Source organism: Cebus imitator, unplaced genomic scaffold, assembly GCF_001604975.1.
Source record: "Cebus imitator isolate Cc_AM_T3 unplaced genomic scaffold, Cebus_imitator-1.0 Scaffold472, whole genome shotgun sequence".
Lineage (NCBI taxonomy): Eukaryota > Metazoa > Chordata > Mammalia > Primates > Cebidae > Cebus > Cebus imitator.
This window is the reverse complement of record NW_016107787.1, coordinates 322,371-340,626: the sequence shown is the minus strand read 5'-3', so window position 1 is coordinate 340,626 and position 18,256 is coordinate 322,371. Positions and strand designations below refer to the sequence as shown.

Below are 18,256 nucleotides of genomic sequence, written 5' to 3'. Positions count from 1 at the left end.
AGGATGAGAATGTAGTCAAGTGAGGTTTTTTCCCCCAGGTTGACAGGGAAGCAAAAAATTCAAACCTCTGTGCCAAGTGTTTTCTAGGGGGGAAACAGCTCCAGATATTTATAGCAAAGTTAAATCTTACCAGAAAAACAAAGCACTATGGTAGCAGAGATATACCAATCATAGTAAAGACAAACAACAGTGCTTATCTGTTAGAGAGGAAAAAAATGCAGACCTAAAAAAAATTTGGCTGGAGATGGTGGCTCAGGCCGGTAATCCCAGCACGTTGGGAGGCTGAGGCAGGAGGATGGCTTCAGCCCAGGAGTTTTAAGACCAGCCTAAACAAAAAAGTGAGACTCTATCTCTGCAGAAAATAAAAAAGTTAGCCACATGTGGTTGTGTGAGCCTGTAGTCCCCGCTACCTGGAAGGCTGACGTAGGAGGATGGCTTGAGTCCAGGACTTTGAAGCTGCAGTGAGCCATGATCATGCCACTGCATTCCAGCCTGGGGGACAGAGTAAGACAAAAAAACAAACAAACAAACAAAAAAACCCTTTTTTTGAAGCAAGATCCTTTGGCATGTAATTAGTAATCTAAAAGTAATTGAAAAGGTAATCTTTCTGAAACTTCTTTTACTTAAATATAGTTGAAGAGAGGTATTAAATTAAAAAAAAGGAACTTTGCCAATTATTATTATTATTATTATTTTGAGATGGAGTCTTGCCCTGTCACCCAGGCTGGAATGCAGTGGTATAATATTGGCTCACTACAACCTCTGCCTTCCAGGTTCAAGCAATTCTCCTGCCTCAGCCTCCCAAGTAGCTGGCATTACTGGTGTGTGCCACCACACCTGGCTAATTTTTATACTTTCAGCAGAGATGGGGTTTCACCATGTTGCCCAGGCTGGTCTCAAACTCCTGACCTTGTGATCTACCTGCCTTGACCTCTCAAAGTGCTGGAATTACAGGTGTGAGCCACTGTGCCCGGCCTAAACTTTGCCAATTCTATAGTAACAAACCAGTACCATTTAATGACATGCTAAGAGCTTAGAGATAACAAAAGAAAACCAAATCAACCAAAAGTTTCATTACCTTAAAAACAACAGTAAAAAAGATTTAGTTATGCTTCCAACCTACTAAAATAGGCTTATTTAAAATACAAATACCTCTGCCTAAAGGTTTGAGTTTTTAATAATTATTCAAGATTTGCTATATACAAGTGATTCCTTATTCCACCCACTTCCAAAAACAAATGAAAAAAAAATCCCTTTAAACCCTCGGTACCTTTGGATTCAAATCAAAAAAGCTGTAATACTTGAATCGGAGCAGTAAGGCCTCATTTTCCTTCACATCTTGTTCCATGAGAGATCTTGAGGAGTCAAGCCATCTGGACAAATTAAGAAGAGTATGGAACAAAACAACATAGAATTAAGAAAATATTTCTCCCTCTAGTTGAATAAAGAAATTCAACTGTATCTGTATCTTAAAACTTACCCTTGGTTGATTTTTGCTTTATCAAGGAGAGCTTGAGGCTTGAACATTTTTGCCAAGATTTCTGGTGATGTGATTGGTTGGCTGACAGCAAGTATACCAGGATTGCCTTCTGACAAAGCACTGTCACCAAACCAAGCAGAAGTTGGTGACAAGGGGCTTCCATCATGAGCATCATAAGTGGGGGTCATTGTTTTACTATACAGTCCTGGGCTTGAATATATACTTCCTAATAAGTAACATGAAAAACAGGTAGTAAGAATGCAGCACATCTTATGTTTCAATAACAACACATACTATGATATAAAGCACATTGTGAAACAAAAGTTTTATTCTGAAAGGAAAGCTTAGTATATTATTCTACCTGTCATAAGAACATGTGCAATTAATTCTCCTTGTATAACACTGAAACATGTAATAACAAAGCCTTAAGACTCTAATTAAGTTGGCAGAAATTCTGGAGAAAAAAACCAGTGCAAGAGAATTAGAAAGTAAGGATATAGCTGAAGCAGACAGACCAACACCTTTTAACTGAGGCAAGGCTCACCTTTCAGAGGGCCAATGTAAAGAACATCAGTGCCTACAGGAAAGGAAAGAAAGGAATTCAGAAGGTAAAGGAAAGGCAACAACAGAGGACAGAAACAAATGAATGAAAAGAAAATGAGAAAAAGAAAAAAACAGATTTTCCCCAACTGTGAATCATAAACTGAAGTACATATTTCAAGTGTATTTCAGAGTAAAGAATTTTAGAAACTACAATGTAAGTAAAACAGGTTTTTTTGTCCAATTTAAAAGAATGAAGTTGTGCTCTAGTCAAGTATATAATGACAACTTTACCACCATTTGAAATCCATACCATTTTAAGGTAATGCAACATAACTGAATTAATTCATATAGATCAAGAATAATTTTATAGTAATGTCTTCTCAGTAAATAACTAAACAGGTTCAACAGATTTACAATCAAGTATTTTTAAAATTTTTAAGTTCCAGGGTACAACTAATGCAAAAGGGTAGGTAAAAGTTGGCTCTAGACAGAGCCTAACAGAGGTTTATTTTATAGTTAAATCCCAAAAGGAAGGGGTATTATTGCCTTATTTATCTTCTGATTTCTCAGTATTAGGACTAGGCATACAGTAGAAGCTACGTAAATAACAGTTTGTTACATTAGTCAACTGATGGTATGTGCTCCTTTATTTAAACTACAAAAATTAAGGAGATAAATTTTGGGAATAACATTAAGTACAAGCAGCTCCCCCAAGTCCTAGCTCTGTTAAATTCTATTTTGTTCTGTAGTCATAATTTTTCTAAAGAAAATGTGTAATGGGTATATGGGTATAACACTGTTAATAAATGATGGAGAGAAAATGGCTTTTCCATTCCCTAAATTTAGGATTAAGCTTAGGAATCCCTCTTCTTTCCTACTGTTTTTAACTCTCCTCCCCATGCAATGACAGAAACAACTCCTTTGAAAAAGTGGAGCTAGAGGTTTTTGTAGCTGTCAAGACCTAGTCTAGGAAGCAAAGGCAAAGTAAAAAAAAAAAACAAAAACTTTTTACTGAAAATAATGTAATCTCTTGCTAGACAGCATATTTGATTTGATGTCCCTGACATGTGTTCTTCCAACGTTAGTAGTAAAAAAAACTTGTAAAATCTAGGCTGGGTGTGTGGTGGCTCACGCTTGTAACCTCAACAATTTGGGAGACTGAGGTGGGTGAATCACTTAAGGTCAGGAGTTCAAGACCAGCCTGGCCAACATGATGAAACCCTGTCTCTACTAAAAATACAAAAATTAGCCAGGATGGGTGGTGTGTGCTATTCAGGAGGCCAAAGCTGTGGTGAGCCAAGACTGCGCCACTGCACGGCAGCCTAGGCAACAAAGCAAGACTAGAGTATCCATGTACTGTAATTGGATGCTATAGTACTACAGCTTCCATGTACTATAACTTATGTAAGCCATTCCCAATTGGTGTGCATGTATTCGTTTAAAATTCTCAAAAAACATCAACAAAACACCCCTTTAAAATTCGAACACTGTTAATCCTAAAACACAAAGCAAAGCTGTGAACTCTTTTTCAGCATTTAAAGAACACTGGGATTGTTAGTCCTGGGGCTTTGTTTAAACGCTAGATCCTTAAAATTGTGTGACACCTTTTGAAAGCATTATTTAGGCACCCCACATTTATTAAATGGGCTGAAAACATTACTTCAACTCAGCTGGGCAAAGGGTATTTCTGCTATAGACAGTGTGCATATAGAGAGAAGTGTGAAAAAACATTAACTTCTAGGCAAAGTCTTGTTTATTTCAAAGATCTATTAAATATGTCAGAATACTGAAAATTTGTACCTAGTATGATATACTATAATTATTATCCAAAACTGAGTCGTCAGAATTCATAATTTTCTTTATAAAGATTCTAATATAGAAAAGATATTCTCCCTAAGTCACTGGTACGGTTTGGGATCTGTGTCCCTGCCCAAATCCATGTCTAATTGTAATCCCCAATGTTGGAGAAGAGGCCTGGTGGGAGGTGACTGGATTGTAGGGGTGGAGTTCTCATAATGGTTTTACACCATCCCCCACTTCTCATGAGAGCTGGTTGTTTAAAAGTGTGTGGCACCTCCCCCATCCCACCCCTACCTGGAGCTCCAGCCAAGTGAAGTGCCGGCTCCCCCTCTACCTTCTGCTGTAATTATGTTTCCTGAGGTCTCCTCAGAGCTGATACCACCATGCTTCCTGGGCAGCCTACAGAAATGTGAGCCAATTGAACCTCTTTTCTTTTAAGTCACCCAGTCTCAGGCATTTCTTTATAGCTATGTGAGAAAGAACTAATACAATCACACGTTCAATAGAATCAGCCACCCACCCAAATCTACTCCCTTTCCATTTCCTATAGTTTGTATATCCTTTATTTCATAATTACTTCATTGGCGCTATGTGATAATAACTCATTTAGTGTTCACAACAACTCTATTCACTTCAGAAGAGGAAACTGAGGCAAAGCAAAATTAAATAACTTGTCCAAGTTCAAGAGCAGGTAAGCTGCAGAGCCAAGCTATACATCAGCCAGTCTGGCTGTAGGGCTACACACTGCATCCATGTGCTATAACTTATGTAAGCCGTTCCCAATTGGTGTGCATGTACTCATTTAAAATTCTGTTACTGTCTAGGCGAAGGGGCTCACGCCTGTAATCCCAGCACTTTGGGAGGCTGCAGCAGTGGATCACCTGAGATCAGGAGTTTAACACAAGCCTGGCCAATATGGTGAAGCTCTGTCTCTACTGAAAATACAAAAAATAAGCCAGGTGTGGTGGTGCATGCCTGGAGCCCCAGCTACTTGGGAGGCTGAGGCAGGAGAATTGCTTGAACCCAGGAGGTGGAGGTTGCAGTGAGCAGAGACTGCACCACTGCACTCCAGCCTGGGTGACAGAGTACGACTCTGTTTTGAAAAATAAAAATAATAAAATTCTGGCTGGGCGTGGTGGCTCACACCTGTAATCCCAGCTCTTTGGGAGGCTGCAGCAGTGGATCACCTGAGATCAGGAGTTCGAGACCAGTCTCGCCAGCATAGTGAAACCCCATCTCTACTAAAAATACAAAAATTAGCAAGGTGCAGTGGCATGTGCCCATAGTCCCAGATACATGGGAAAATGAGGCAGGAGAATCGCTTGAACCTGGGAGGTGACGGTAGCAGTGAGCCGAGATTACACCATTGCACTCCAGCCTGGCGACGGAATGAGACTCCGTCTCAAGAAATTAAAAAAAAAAAAAAATTCTGTTACTAATGTCATCATTGCAAATCAAATGCTTCTTCAATAAACATTTTTATAGTTATTTCCCAATTCTAGCAGCACTGCTGGGTCAGAGGGATGGGTATTTTAAATTCCTTAGTCTCAGTTCAACTTAGTAAACTAAGTTGTTTACCTCAGTGCCTGGTTTAAAATACATCAGAGGCAGAAAACTAGTAAAGAGTAAGATAACATAGCAGATTTAGTCACCAACAAAATATGAGCTTACTGAACAACGTGGAAAGATAACTTAAAACTTATAAGGAGGATAAATAAAGAGTTTAAAAAGCACTATAGTCTGAGTCCACCTACTGTAGATATTTAAAACCCTGTATAATCAAATAACTCCTAAATACTGATATATTGCAACACAGTAAAATTTGCCACCTTATTGTAAATTATATATATTTTTAAAAAGAGTACTAAAGTAACAAATTTTAGAAAGTTTTCCATCAAAATACCTATCTTTTATATTTTATTAAAATAATTTTTATGGTATTATTTTTATATTTTTGGTGAAAAATTTGCCAAATAAGAGTAAAGCCTAGAACTATAAAGTAAATGACTAACAGATATAAGACTACATAAAAATGTAAAACTATATGGTTTAAAAAAAGGCCACAAACAAAATGCTAGTATATAAAGGAAAGTAACACATTAAAATTTAATATCACTAAAAACAAAAATATAAAGAAAATTTATTCTTTGAAAATAGAATAGAAAAAACAAATATATAAATTATTCAACTATCCTAGTATTTATCAAGGAAACACACAATAACTGAGATACTACTTATTGCCAAACTGGCAAACATACAGATTTACAACATTCAATATTGAGTAAAATGTAGGAAATGAGGCATTTTCATATACTGCTGATGGAAGTGTAAGCCACAGAAACTTTCTGGAGAGAGAAACAGAGTGTGTGTGTGATATAAAGTGTATAGATACATATGTATCTACACATACATGTGTTTTTTAGAAAAAGGGTCTTGCTCTGTTGTTCAGGCTGGAGTGTAGTGGTGTGAGCACCCAGGTTGAACTCCCGGGCTCAAGAGATCCTCCTGTCTCAAGGCTCCCAAGTAGCTAGGACCACAGGTGTGCACCACAACACCCAGCTCTGGGATATATTTGACAGAAAAATTAGATACCACCTAGGTAGAAAATCAGGTAAAGATAGTTTTTCTATAGGTAAAACTCTGAAGTCATTTATAAGAACTAGGGAAACTTCTCTGCTTTGACAGAAAGATCACCAAAACACTGATCACCAAAAATCAAATTGCAGAGCATACAATATATATTAGGATCTCATTTATGTTATTAGAAGAAAACCAGACATGCAAGTCATATACCCACACATGTATATAAACACACAGAAAGGGTACTCTCAAGTTTGTCTACAAACTTACAACCTAGTTATATGTAGTAATCAAGAAATAGTTCCCTCTTGAGAAGGAGAAGCCAGGGAATAAGTTTAAGAGGAACTCACCTTAAGTTTAAGACATTTTTTATATTATTTAAGTTTTTATAGACTGTATTAATGTATAAATTTTATAATTTAAAAAAATACGAGGTCCATTATTATGTATCAGTGAGAAAACACAATGTGTGTATAACACAGTACCACTTTTGTTAGAAAAATAAATGAAAACATACATAATTCTGTAATATTTGAATATTTACTATGAGCATGTGATACTTTTGTACTTAAAGAATACTTTTATAAAATGTTTTGAGGCTAGGTGTGTGAGTCAAGATGGCCGGGGCAGACCTATGTTATTTCTAGTTAAATAATTATAAGCTTGCTTTGCTTACTGTACGCTGAAGTTTATACCCTGAACTAAGCTATATCAAATATTGGTGCAGTAAAATAGAAATCAAGCAGCAACAGGAGGCCTAAGGTAAGGACCATCTGAGAGCGCTGTGAAACCGTGGAACACCGCGGGGTGGCTGCAGGGCAGGACATACTGCTTTGGTCCCACGAATGCCTTCTCAACATGGAGGCTGCATGAGGGTCTCGTAAAGAGGACTTGCGTAAGATCTCTGAGAAGGGAGGAGACCTCTGCTCACAACATCCAGGAAGGCCTTGCAGATGCGAGCTTACAAGGAGGAAAAGCCTTGCAAGGCAGAGATTACCGGAATGCCACAGGCTCGGCCTAGGTTCTCAGAACATGGAGTAATCTTGATTACTCTGTGTCCACAAGGCTTGGGAGATAAAAGCCCTGTGATACATTGGGTGTGGTCAGATCTGGTAGCATCTTATCTGCTATGCTTCTGATGCTGATGTACCTTGGTAGCAACTGGTGGTAGAATTCTGTGTTCTCAGTTTGCATGAGAATCCCGTCTGCTACTGAATACTGCAGACCACACCTCTCCCCCTTGGCTATCTTGCCCACATTAATTTCAAGGCCTCTCCCAATAGTTTCAAGGCCTCCCCTAATCATCCCTCCCTGCTGCCCCACTCCTCAATTAACAAGTGTCTACCTAATAAAAGCCCACAGATCAGGGCCAACGCAGTTCACCCCTCGTCAGAGTGCGTTGGACCCCTGGACCCATGCTGTGAACTTCTACTCCTGTGTCTTTATTTCCCTTCTCTCACTCCTCATCACCGCTGGGACATGGAGCACCCACACACAGGGTTGGGCTGGTTCCCCAAAAGGTGCAGTGGCTCATACCAGTAATCCAGCACTTTTTAGTAAGAAGAAACTATGACAAAAGTATCCAGTGTTTCCAATTCTACCAGCAGCTTCTTGTCTTTTTGTTTTGTAAAATATTAACTGAGAATTGCATTTTTCATACTCATAGGGTTTGCTTCTAGCCATTCTTTATGATGAAAAAATTTTAAGATTTCCTTCTTCTTGGACCAGCATACTCTCAGAATTTCTATGCATATTGGTCTTCTACCTGTGGTTTCCAGGCAACAAAACCTCCTCAAACTTCCCAAATTCTAACTCTCTAAGACTTATAGAAACGTTCAGCGTTATTGCTTCTAATTTTGACATGGGAAGATTCTGATTGCCAGTACGTCGGTAGAGTATAAGGATTTCTTAGAGAATTTAAATTTTAACTAATTTTTTTTCTTTAATGTAAATAAGGCTACACAAATTAAGTAAAAGCTAGGTTATGGCATCTCTGGCCACTGACATATCTAGTAAAATTACGGTTCTGTGTGCACTTGTGAGGAGTAGAAGGGGGAAGGAGGCGGGTGCATGCATAGCGCCATGGTGAAAGCTCTAACTCGGGAGTGGGATGAGCCTGGACTCACAGTTCAGCTCTACCAGTAGCCAGGAATTAGTTCCCAGGCAAGTGATTTAGCCACTCTGAGTTTCTCTTCTCATGCTGTTTTTCAAAATTGTTCAATTAATATATTTAACTGTGAGGTTTCAATATATTACATGTAGTGTGTTGGACAAGAAGTTGCTCAATAAATGTGGCTGACAGTAGTGGCAATGTTTTAATAAAAACATTGGTTTTCTTTCTGAAAAGGATCTCTTATAAATAGAGTCCACAAATGTCCCTTAGGCGTGCAAAGTTGTCCAATGGTCAGGCATCTGAAAGCAAAGAACTGTGGAATGGTACACAGACCAGAAGTAAAATGAGCTGCAGCCTGGGTGAAAGGGAACTGATGGTAGTAAGAACAAGGGAGCCCATGGTTCGGGAGGGTAAGAATTGGTAAAGATGTGCTTCTTGGGCACAAGCTAGCCAAACACTGGGCAGCACAGGAACAGCCCAATGATGCAATGAAAAGGAGCAAGAACAGCCATGCATCCACTAACAATAGGGTTGAGGTACGTTCTGAGAAATGCATCGTTAGGGGATTTCATTGTTGTGTGAACATCACAGAATGTACTCACACAGACCTAGATAGTATAGCCTACTGCACATCTAGGCTACATGGATGGTATAGTCTCTTGCTCCCAGGCTACAAACCTGTACAGCACGTTACTGTACTGAATGCTGCAGGTAACACAATGGTAAGTATCTGTATCCGTGTATCTAAACACAGAAAAGGTAGAGTGAAAATACGGGGCTGGGCACGGTTGCTCATGCCTGTAATCCCACCACTTTGGGAGGCCAAGGTGGGTGGATCACTGCTGCCAGGAGTTTGAGACCAGCCTGGCCAACACAGTGAAACCTCATCTCTACTAAAAATACAAAAAGTAACTGGGGGTGGTGGTATGCACCTATAGTCTCAGCTACTCAGGAGGCTGAGGCAGGAAAATTGCCTTTATCTAGCCTGCAGAGAGCTGAGATTGCTCATTGCACTCCAGTGTGGGTGACAGACTCTCTGTCACCAAAAAAAAAAAAAAAAAAGAGAGAGAGAAGTAAAAAAGAAAAAGAAAATATAGTATTGTAATCTTATGGAACTACCACCATACAGGTAATCTGTTATTGACCAAAATGTAACTATGTAGCACATGACCATATTTATTTCTTACTATGTCACATATCACATGGACATAGCCTTTTATGCTCTTTTTTGTTTGTTTGAGACAAAGTCTCCCTCTGTAGCTAAGGCTGGAGTACCAATGGCACCATTCGGCTCACCGCAACCTCTGCCTCCCAGGTTCAAGCAATTCTCTGCCTCCCAGGTTCAACTTCCGGAGTAGCTGGGATTACAGGGGTACATCACCATGCCCGGCTAATTTTGTGTTTATAGTAGAGACAGGGTTTTACCATGTTGGCCAGGCTGGTCTCGAACTCCTGACCTCAGATGATGCAACTGCCTTGGCCTCCCAAAGTGCTGGGATTACAGCTGTCAGCCACCGCGCCTGGCCCCTTTTATTCTCTTTTACCTCTTCCTCAACCTGCAGGCTTCCACCAATATCGGCAACCCTTCTCCACATTCCCTCCTGAACAATTATTGACTGGAAGTAAATCTGATACTTTTTCTACAATAACGATTTGATAATTTTGTAACATATTCAGAAACCAATCGTTCTACAATGCCCTGGTCTAAATTCCATTGTCTGCCATTAAGTATGCTCCAGTGCTATCTTTCAAAATGCAATCAGTGCACAGTTAAAGAAAAGTTACAAGATTTGTGACGTTAAGACGTTCTAGCACTACTGTGCCATAATTTCTTATCCTTATCCATAAAATGTGGGTATTAATAGAATCTACTGCAAAGAGCTGTAGTGAAAATTACATGGGTTTCCATGGGTGAAGTGCATAAAACAGTCGTGGGCACTGCACAGTACGTGCTCTGTAAACGTTGCTTCATTATTACTATTACCATCATCATCTCAGAATTTAAAAAACTAGAATGAACTATATTATTAGTAAGATTAATTAGCAAATTTAACCTCCCAGCACTTTGGGAGGACGAGGTGGGTGGATCACGAGGGTAGGAGCTCTAGACCAGCCTGGCCAACATGGTGAAACTCTATCTCTACTAAAAATACAAAAATTAGCTGGGCATGGTGGTGGGTGCCTGCGATCCCAGTTACTTGGGAGCTGAAGCAGGAGAATCATTTGAACCTGGGAGGCAGAAGTTGCAGTGAGCTGAGATCACGCCACTGCACTCCAGCCTGGGGGACAGGGGAAGACTGTCTCAAAGAAAAAAAAAAAAAAAAAAAAAAGTTGCCGAAGGGACCTAAGTAACGGATTTATAAATTTGTGGCTGATGGAAATGTGGAAAACTGCAATATTCAGTCTAGGTATATGGCCACTATTAAAGGACATAACTTAATTAGTCACCAAGCTTCCCAACAGACATTACCTGAATGCCTATTGAATGCCATATGCTGAGTTAGGTTCTGGTGACAAAAAAGTGAGATAGTCCCTTCATTCAGTGAGCTCACATCAGCAGGGGAGAACACACAGTATAACACCACCAAACAGAAAACTCTGCTGACTTATGACAGAAGGATGCCTAATTCAGATTGGAAAAGTAATGAAAGGGAATCTAAGAAAGCTCCTCAAAGGAGTGAAACCTTAAAGAAAAACGGTAGGAAGGCAGGGAAACAGAAAATGCAAAGCAGAGAGACGGCTGTTGTTTTTTCCTTTTTTCTGAGATGGAGTTTTGATCATCGCCCAGGCTGGAATGCAATGGCGCAATCTCAGCTCACCGCAACCTCTGCCTCCCATGTTCAAGCAGCTCTCCTGCCTCAACCTCCCAACTAGCTGAGATTACAGCCACTCGCTACCACGCTGGGCTAATTTTTATATTTTTAGTAGACATGGGGTTTCACCATGTTGGCCAGACTTGTCTCGAATTCCTGATCTCAGGTGATCCACCCACCTACCTCAGCCTCCTGAAGTGCTGGGATTACAGGCGTGAGCCACCGCATCCAGCGGAGAGACGGTTTTTCAAAAGGAATTTACGTAAGACTTTAAGGAATAATGCATTAACTAAATAGTGGCGGTTTTCATGACCTACATACTAAAAAATTTCCAATTTCTGCCTGATTCCAATTATGGTACTATTCCTTTTGACTCTCTGAACAAGAGAATGGGGCTTCCTCTTTATTGATTCAACTATTAACACTTGACATGATGATCTGCACATGAGAGAAACCAACAACACTTGATAGTGATATCATGACTGAGAGAAAAACGCTGAAGGAGAGGTTTTTGTTTTTTTAACTTGATACTCTTCTTGACCTACATGATCCATTTACCTACCACCAGAAAGACACAGGTAGACAGTCTACAGTTCTCACTTTGAGACCACTGCTTGGCAAAAGTCTTACCTGATCCAGGAGTGATAAGAGGCCCCTCTAATTCAAGTGCCTCATCTTCAGACTGGTCATCTAGCTTCTTCTTTTTTTTCTTTGTTGGATCTCTGGGTTTCTTTAAGAGAGAAAGTTCTTCAGGGTGTCTGATATCTGTTAGAAAATAGATTGTTTTACTAGAACAACAGAAAACTTAAACACTTTACACTCAATAAATCTACTGTTTCAAGATATGAAACTGTAATTTCTTTATGTCTGAGTTGTGTCAGATACCAATGGCATGCAAAACACTGATTATGACCAAAAAAACTCTACCCAAAGCATCCTTAATTCATAACTATATAATACATGTGATGACCTCAAAGTAGAGATAACAATCTACTAAGGTACAGAAAGAAAATATTAGAAGCCCTTACTTATATATTTTTATATGAAACTGGAAGGAAAATTGAGATTATATTATATGATGTTCTTTATTCTGTATGTCATAAGGTACACATGATAAATGAGGTAAATGTTATGATATTTTTACATCATTACCAAATCTCAAATTTTAATTGATTCAAATTTTCTGCCCTGTATCAAATGGCTACAAGTTTCGAATCGATTTTCATTTGAGGAGTCGGTTAACAGGCAAAATGGTTAAATGAAAATAACAAAAGAAATTTAAAATGATCCAAGGAACCACACACACACATACATTATATATTATATATTGAACATCATGTTCACAAATTGCAAGGCTTCATTTTGTTAAGAAGTCAATTCTCCTCAAATTAAGCTAAAGATTTAACGAGATCCCAGTCAAAATTCCAACTTTTCTGTAGAAACTGACAGACTGTAAAATGTATATGAAAATGAGAACAATCCTAGAACAGTCAAAGCAATTCTTTAAAAAGTTGGCGAACTTACACTACTGATTTTATTAAGACACGGTAGAGCTATATCAATCAAGCCATTGCACTTACTGGCTAAATGATAAGACATACAGATGAATGAAATAGAAGAGGGCTCCCCAAGCAGACTTAAAGATAGGTGACCAGAATTTTTTGACAAAGGTGCCAAGGCAATTCAAGGAGAAAGAAAAATCTTTTCAACAGTGCTAAGCAATGATACATATATATATTTTTAAAGAACATTAACCCTTATATAACAATATGCAAAAATTAATTCTGAATGACCACTGATCTAAATATAACAGCCAAAATAATAAAACTAGAAGAAAGCATAAGAAAGATTTCTTAGATAGGACATACACACACAAAAAAAGAACCACAAAAAATTGCCCTTTATTAAAAAAAAAAAAAATAGCCACCACCAACCAACCTAGTCTTTAAAGACACCGTTGAGAAAACAAAAAGGCAAGCATATATTGGGACAACGTATTTGCAGCACACATATCTGACTAAAGACTTGTATTCTGAATATATAAAGAGCCCAAACAACTCAATAATAAGACAAATGAACTGAAGATCTGGTCAATCACTTTAAAATATGACCAAGCAGCACATGAAAAGATACTTGACATTATCAGTTATCAGGGAAATACAAATTAAAACCACAATGAGATAGCAGTATCCATACATCAGAGAGGCCAGCATTAAAAAGACATGCTACCCAGTGTCAGTGAGGATGTAAAGAGGAACTTGAACTCTCATCAGCAGCTGATGGGACTGTAAAATGAGACAATGTTTTGAAAACAGCTCAGCAGTTCTGTATAAAGTTGAACATACATGTACCACACAACTCAAGACATGCTTCCCCTATTTACCCAAGGCGACGAAAAGGCACATTTGTAGTAACTTTATTCATGAAAGTCAAAATTGAAAATAACTCAGAGGGATAAACAAAAATGTGATAGTCAATGGAATACAACTCATAAATCAGTAAAAAGAAACAAACTATTGACACATGTAATAAAAAGAATGACTGACGGGGGAAGAGTGTCTGAGCCTGTGAGTCCAGGCTGCAGTGAGCCATGACTGGGCCAGTGCTCTCCAGCCTGGATGACAGAGCAAGACAATCTCCAGAAAAAATAAAACACACACACACACACACACACACACACACACACACACGCAGACCTACCCACTGCCCCCCTCCCCACTCATGGTAGAAATTTGAAAGCTGCCCCCGAAAAAAGTATAAATAACTGAATCATTTAAAATGTGTTCTTTCAGAACCATAAGACAGGGCAAAAAATAAAATATAAAATGTGTTTATAAAAGATGAAATATGACTAGTAAATGATCACTTTAACAACTGCGTAACATTCTACTATGTAAATAAATCATAATTTAATCACTCTTCTAATACTGAGACCATTATAACTAATATTTAATAATTCTACAAACATCTATGTTCATCTTTTTCCATATTTTATTTCAGAATTCACGGGAGTAGAATTACTGGATTAAAGGTGATAATTTTAAGGCAAAGGTGGAACAAGATAGACATATATTCTTCTCTTATGTCTTTGATTAGTAGTAATGTACATCTTCTCATGTGTTTTTAGTCATTGATATATTATTTTTTCCTTTTCTCTTTTTTTTTTTTTGAGACGGAGTCTTGCTCTGTTGCCAGACTGGAGTGTAGTGGCGTGATCTCGGGTCACTGCAACCTCCACCTCCCAGTTTTGAGATTCTCCTGCCTCAGCCTTCTGAGTAGCTGGGACTACAGGTGCACGCCACCGCATCCAGCTAATTTTCATATTTTTGTAGAGATGGGGTTTCACCATGTTGCCCAGGATTGTCTCCATCTCTTGACCTCATGATCTGCCCAGCTCAGGCTCCCAAAGTGCTGGGATTACGGGCGTGAGCCACTGTGCCAAGCCCCTTTTCTCATTTTTCTATGAGATTTCTTCAAAGTTAATTTGCATATAAAAATTAACATGGTAGCAATTTCTGCAAACCACATTGGACTTTCTTCTGTTTGGTTTTTTATTTATATAAACATTGTTCATGTTTAAATAAGAAGTCCAAATAAATTATTTTAATAAGTATATGGGTTTTGGTCTGATTTTCTGTTGGTTATTTGAATGTTACTATTAGAAACACTCAGTTGGGCATGACAGCTCACGCCTGTAGTCTCAGCACTTTGGGAGGCCAAGGCGGGTGGATCACCTGAGGTCAGGAGTTTGAAAGTAGCCTGACAAACATGGTGAAACCCTGTCTCTACTAAAAATACAAAATTAGCTGGATGTGGTGGCATGCACTTGTAATTCCAGATACTGGAATGAAGTAGTGTTAGTGTGATCAAAGCTCACTGCAGCCTCCACTTCCTGGGCTCAGGCAATCCTCCTTCCTCAGCCTCCTAGAATACTGGGAATGCAGCCCTGAGCCACCACACCCAACAACAGCATTGAAATTTAATGTTCATTACAATTAGCAGGTTATCAAAGAGAAGACAAATCTAGTCTAATCTACACAGGCTATATAAATACTATACATATGAAAAGCATGAGGGTGAGGGAACTGAGAAACACAGGTAGAGTTCTCAGGGTAGATGAAGCATTTCTGGTTAAAAATGTATACGGAACATGTGCATTTATTTTCAGTCCTTTTCAGAATCACGTAAAAATAAAGAAAACATAAACCTATAAGGGCCCCCAAAATGGAAGAAAATACTGGATAAGAAATCTCAGAAGTTTTGGGAGGCAGAAGTCAGACGGAACACTAACTTTGTAAACTGGAGAAATATAAAACCAAGGTGTCTGTAGAAGGAGGTACCAATGGGAAATACCCTGATTCACTGTTCTAATCATCAAGCTGAGGCACAGAAAAGAGACTACCTGAAAAATTTAGTCCACCCCAACATCCTTTTCCTGTTTCATTACTGAATTAAACTCAGGTAACCTATTCCACAGACACACACTCTTTAGGATCCTTTACAGAAGAACCTGAACAGCCCTACGGAAAAGATCTTTTAGATACTGATGTTTGAATAAGCTTGCTCAATATGTCTAAATACCTTACAGAGGGATGACGAGCTAAACTCCACTCAATATAGAGCTTCCTATTAGGTATGGATAATGCCCCTGCATTAAACATCTGAACCAACAGCCAGGGATTACTAGACACTTGAGAAAGGCCTCTGTGGTGGGCAGAATTCTGAAGGTTTAAGATACCCACCCATGGTTACACAAATACCAATCTAGGTAGTGTTGTGAGTTTTATAATTCATTATAAAATGAATTAAGATTACTTATCAACTGATTTTAGGGAGATTACCCTGGGTTATCTGAGTGAGCCCAGTGTAATCACATGAGGCCTCAGGAACAGAAGAGGCAGGCAGAAGAGAGATGAGACAGAAGGGGTGGTCAGATAAACTCAGAGAGATGAGCCTGACCTGCTGTTACTGGCTTTGAAGACAGACGAAGGGGGCCATGAGCAATGTGGAAGGCCTCTAGGAGCTGAGACTGACCTCTGGCAGACAAGCCAGAGGGAATCTTACTTAGTCTTACAATCACATAGAACCAAACTGTGCCAAGCAAAATTCATTCTCAGAGCCTCCAGAAAGGAACGCAGCCCTGCTGACACCTTAACTTCAGCTGCTTAAGAGTCTATACACCTGTAATTCTAGTACTTTGAGAGGCCAAGGTGGCAGGTCACCTGAGGTCAGGAGTTTGAGACCAGCCTGGGCAACATGGTGAAACCCCATCTCTACTAAAAATACAAAAACAAGCCAGGCATGGTGGTGAGTACCTGTAATCCCAGTTACTTGGGAGGCTGAGGCAGGAGAATAGCTTGAACCCAGAAGGTGGAGGCTGCAGTGAGCTGAGATCACACCACTGCACTTGAGCCTGGGTGACAGAGCGAGACTCTGTCTCAAAAAATAAATAAAAATAAAAGAGCCTAAAACGCTGAAAATTAAAATGTGATAGTCACCCCCCCAACAAAATCCAATAGAAGAGATACAAAGTCAAGCAAGTGGATCGACCTAAGAACAATGTCTGACGAATAGTAAGAGAGAACTGAGAAAATAAAGAGGAGGAAATTATCAATAACATAAAACAATAACTCCAATTAAATATATATTATATTTAATATAATATAAATACAAGAAATATCTCCTGGTCAAAAGTCTCCAGCACAATGAATGAAAATAAAACCCTAGCCAGGCAGGGCACATCGTTACAAAATTTCAAAATGGCAAGGAAAAGAAAAGATCCTAAAAGCTTCCAGAGAGAAAAGGCAGTCTACAAATAAAGATTAAAAAAAAAAAGAGATTAAAAATAAAAATCAAGAACACTATTAGGAGGCCAGGCATGGTGGCTCATGCCTGTAATCTCAGCACTCTGGGAGATCAAGGTGGGAGGATAGGAGTTCAAGAGCAGTCTAGGCAACATAGTGTTATCCCATCTCTACAAAAAATTTAAAGATGAGGCAGGCATGGTGGTGCACACCTGCAGCCCCAGCTACTCGAGAAGCTGAAGGAGGAGGACTGCTTGAGCCCAAGAGTTCGAGATTAGAGTGAGCTATGATTGCAACACTGCAGTCCAGCTTGGGCAAAAGGGCAAGACCCTGTCTCTTAAGAAAAAAGAAAAGAAAGAAAAAGAGAAGAACACTATCAGAACTATTAATTGTAACATTGGAAGCCAAAAGATAATTTAACAATGACTTTCAAATTCTGAGGGAAAAATAATTTTTGATACAACAATTCTATTGAAGGGCAGAATAATGACAAATATCTCAAAAATTGACAACCCATTCACCTTTTCCTTACTACCCTGATAGAGAATATATTCCACCAAAATAAGAGAGCAAATCAACACTGAGGACAACTCCAAGGTCAAATACAAGGGAGAAGATAATGCTGAAGGTACGTCCCAGGGCTGTGACTCTACGCCTGGGCCGAGAAAATACCCACCCCAGAGTGCAAGAGGATGTCTAGGAAGAAAAAAAGAAAGGTGGGGAGATTCACTATAATCCGAAAATGTATTTAATCGTGTTGAAAATTAAGGTGAGTAATATAAATAAAAGAAATCAGCAATAGATAATTGTTGCAAAAGCAGCAAATGATAAAAAGGCCTATGACCCTTTGGGAAACAAAGATGAGAAAACTCCTTGAGCCCTCAGGAGTTACAAACTAGCCTGGTGCCTGTAACCCCAGCACTTTGGGAGGCCAAGGCAGGTGGATCACCTGCAGTCAGGAGTTTGAGACCAGCCTGGCCAACATAGTGAAACCCCATCTCTACTAAAAATACAAAAATTAGCCAGGCGTGATGGTGTGTGCTTGTAATCTTAGCTACCTGGGAGGCTGAGGCACGTGAGTCACCTGAACCTGGGAGGTGGAGGCTGCAGTGAGCTGAGATTG

General features: G+C 39.2%; 1 protein-coding gene across 6 annotated transcripts in view; it reads right to left on the bottom strand.

Annotated features, from left to right (window-relative positions):
• The window catches only part of FERMT2 (fermitin family member 2), a 140,454-nt gene that overhangs the window by 23,030 nt on the left and 99,168 nt on the right, over positions 1-18,256 (bottom strand). For 4 of the 6 annotated variants that reach the window (XM_037732767.1, XM_037732768.1, XM_017512390.2 and 1 more), the window contains exons 4-7: positions 11,960-12,094; positions 2,025-2,057; positions 1,481-1,706; positions 1,271-1,373 (exon numbers count right to left, since the gene is read on the bottom strand). In XM_037732767.1, coding sequence (XP_037588695.1) covers positions 1,271-1,373; positions 1,481-1,706; positions 2,025-2,057; positions 11,960-12,094 — 497 coding nt within the window. The remainder of the gene's footprint in view (positions 1-1,270; positions 1,374-1,480; positions 1,707-2,024; positions 2,058-11,959; positions 12,095-18,256) is intronic. The other 2 variants (XM_017512394.2, XM_017512393.2) reach the window with 1 other exon arrangement.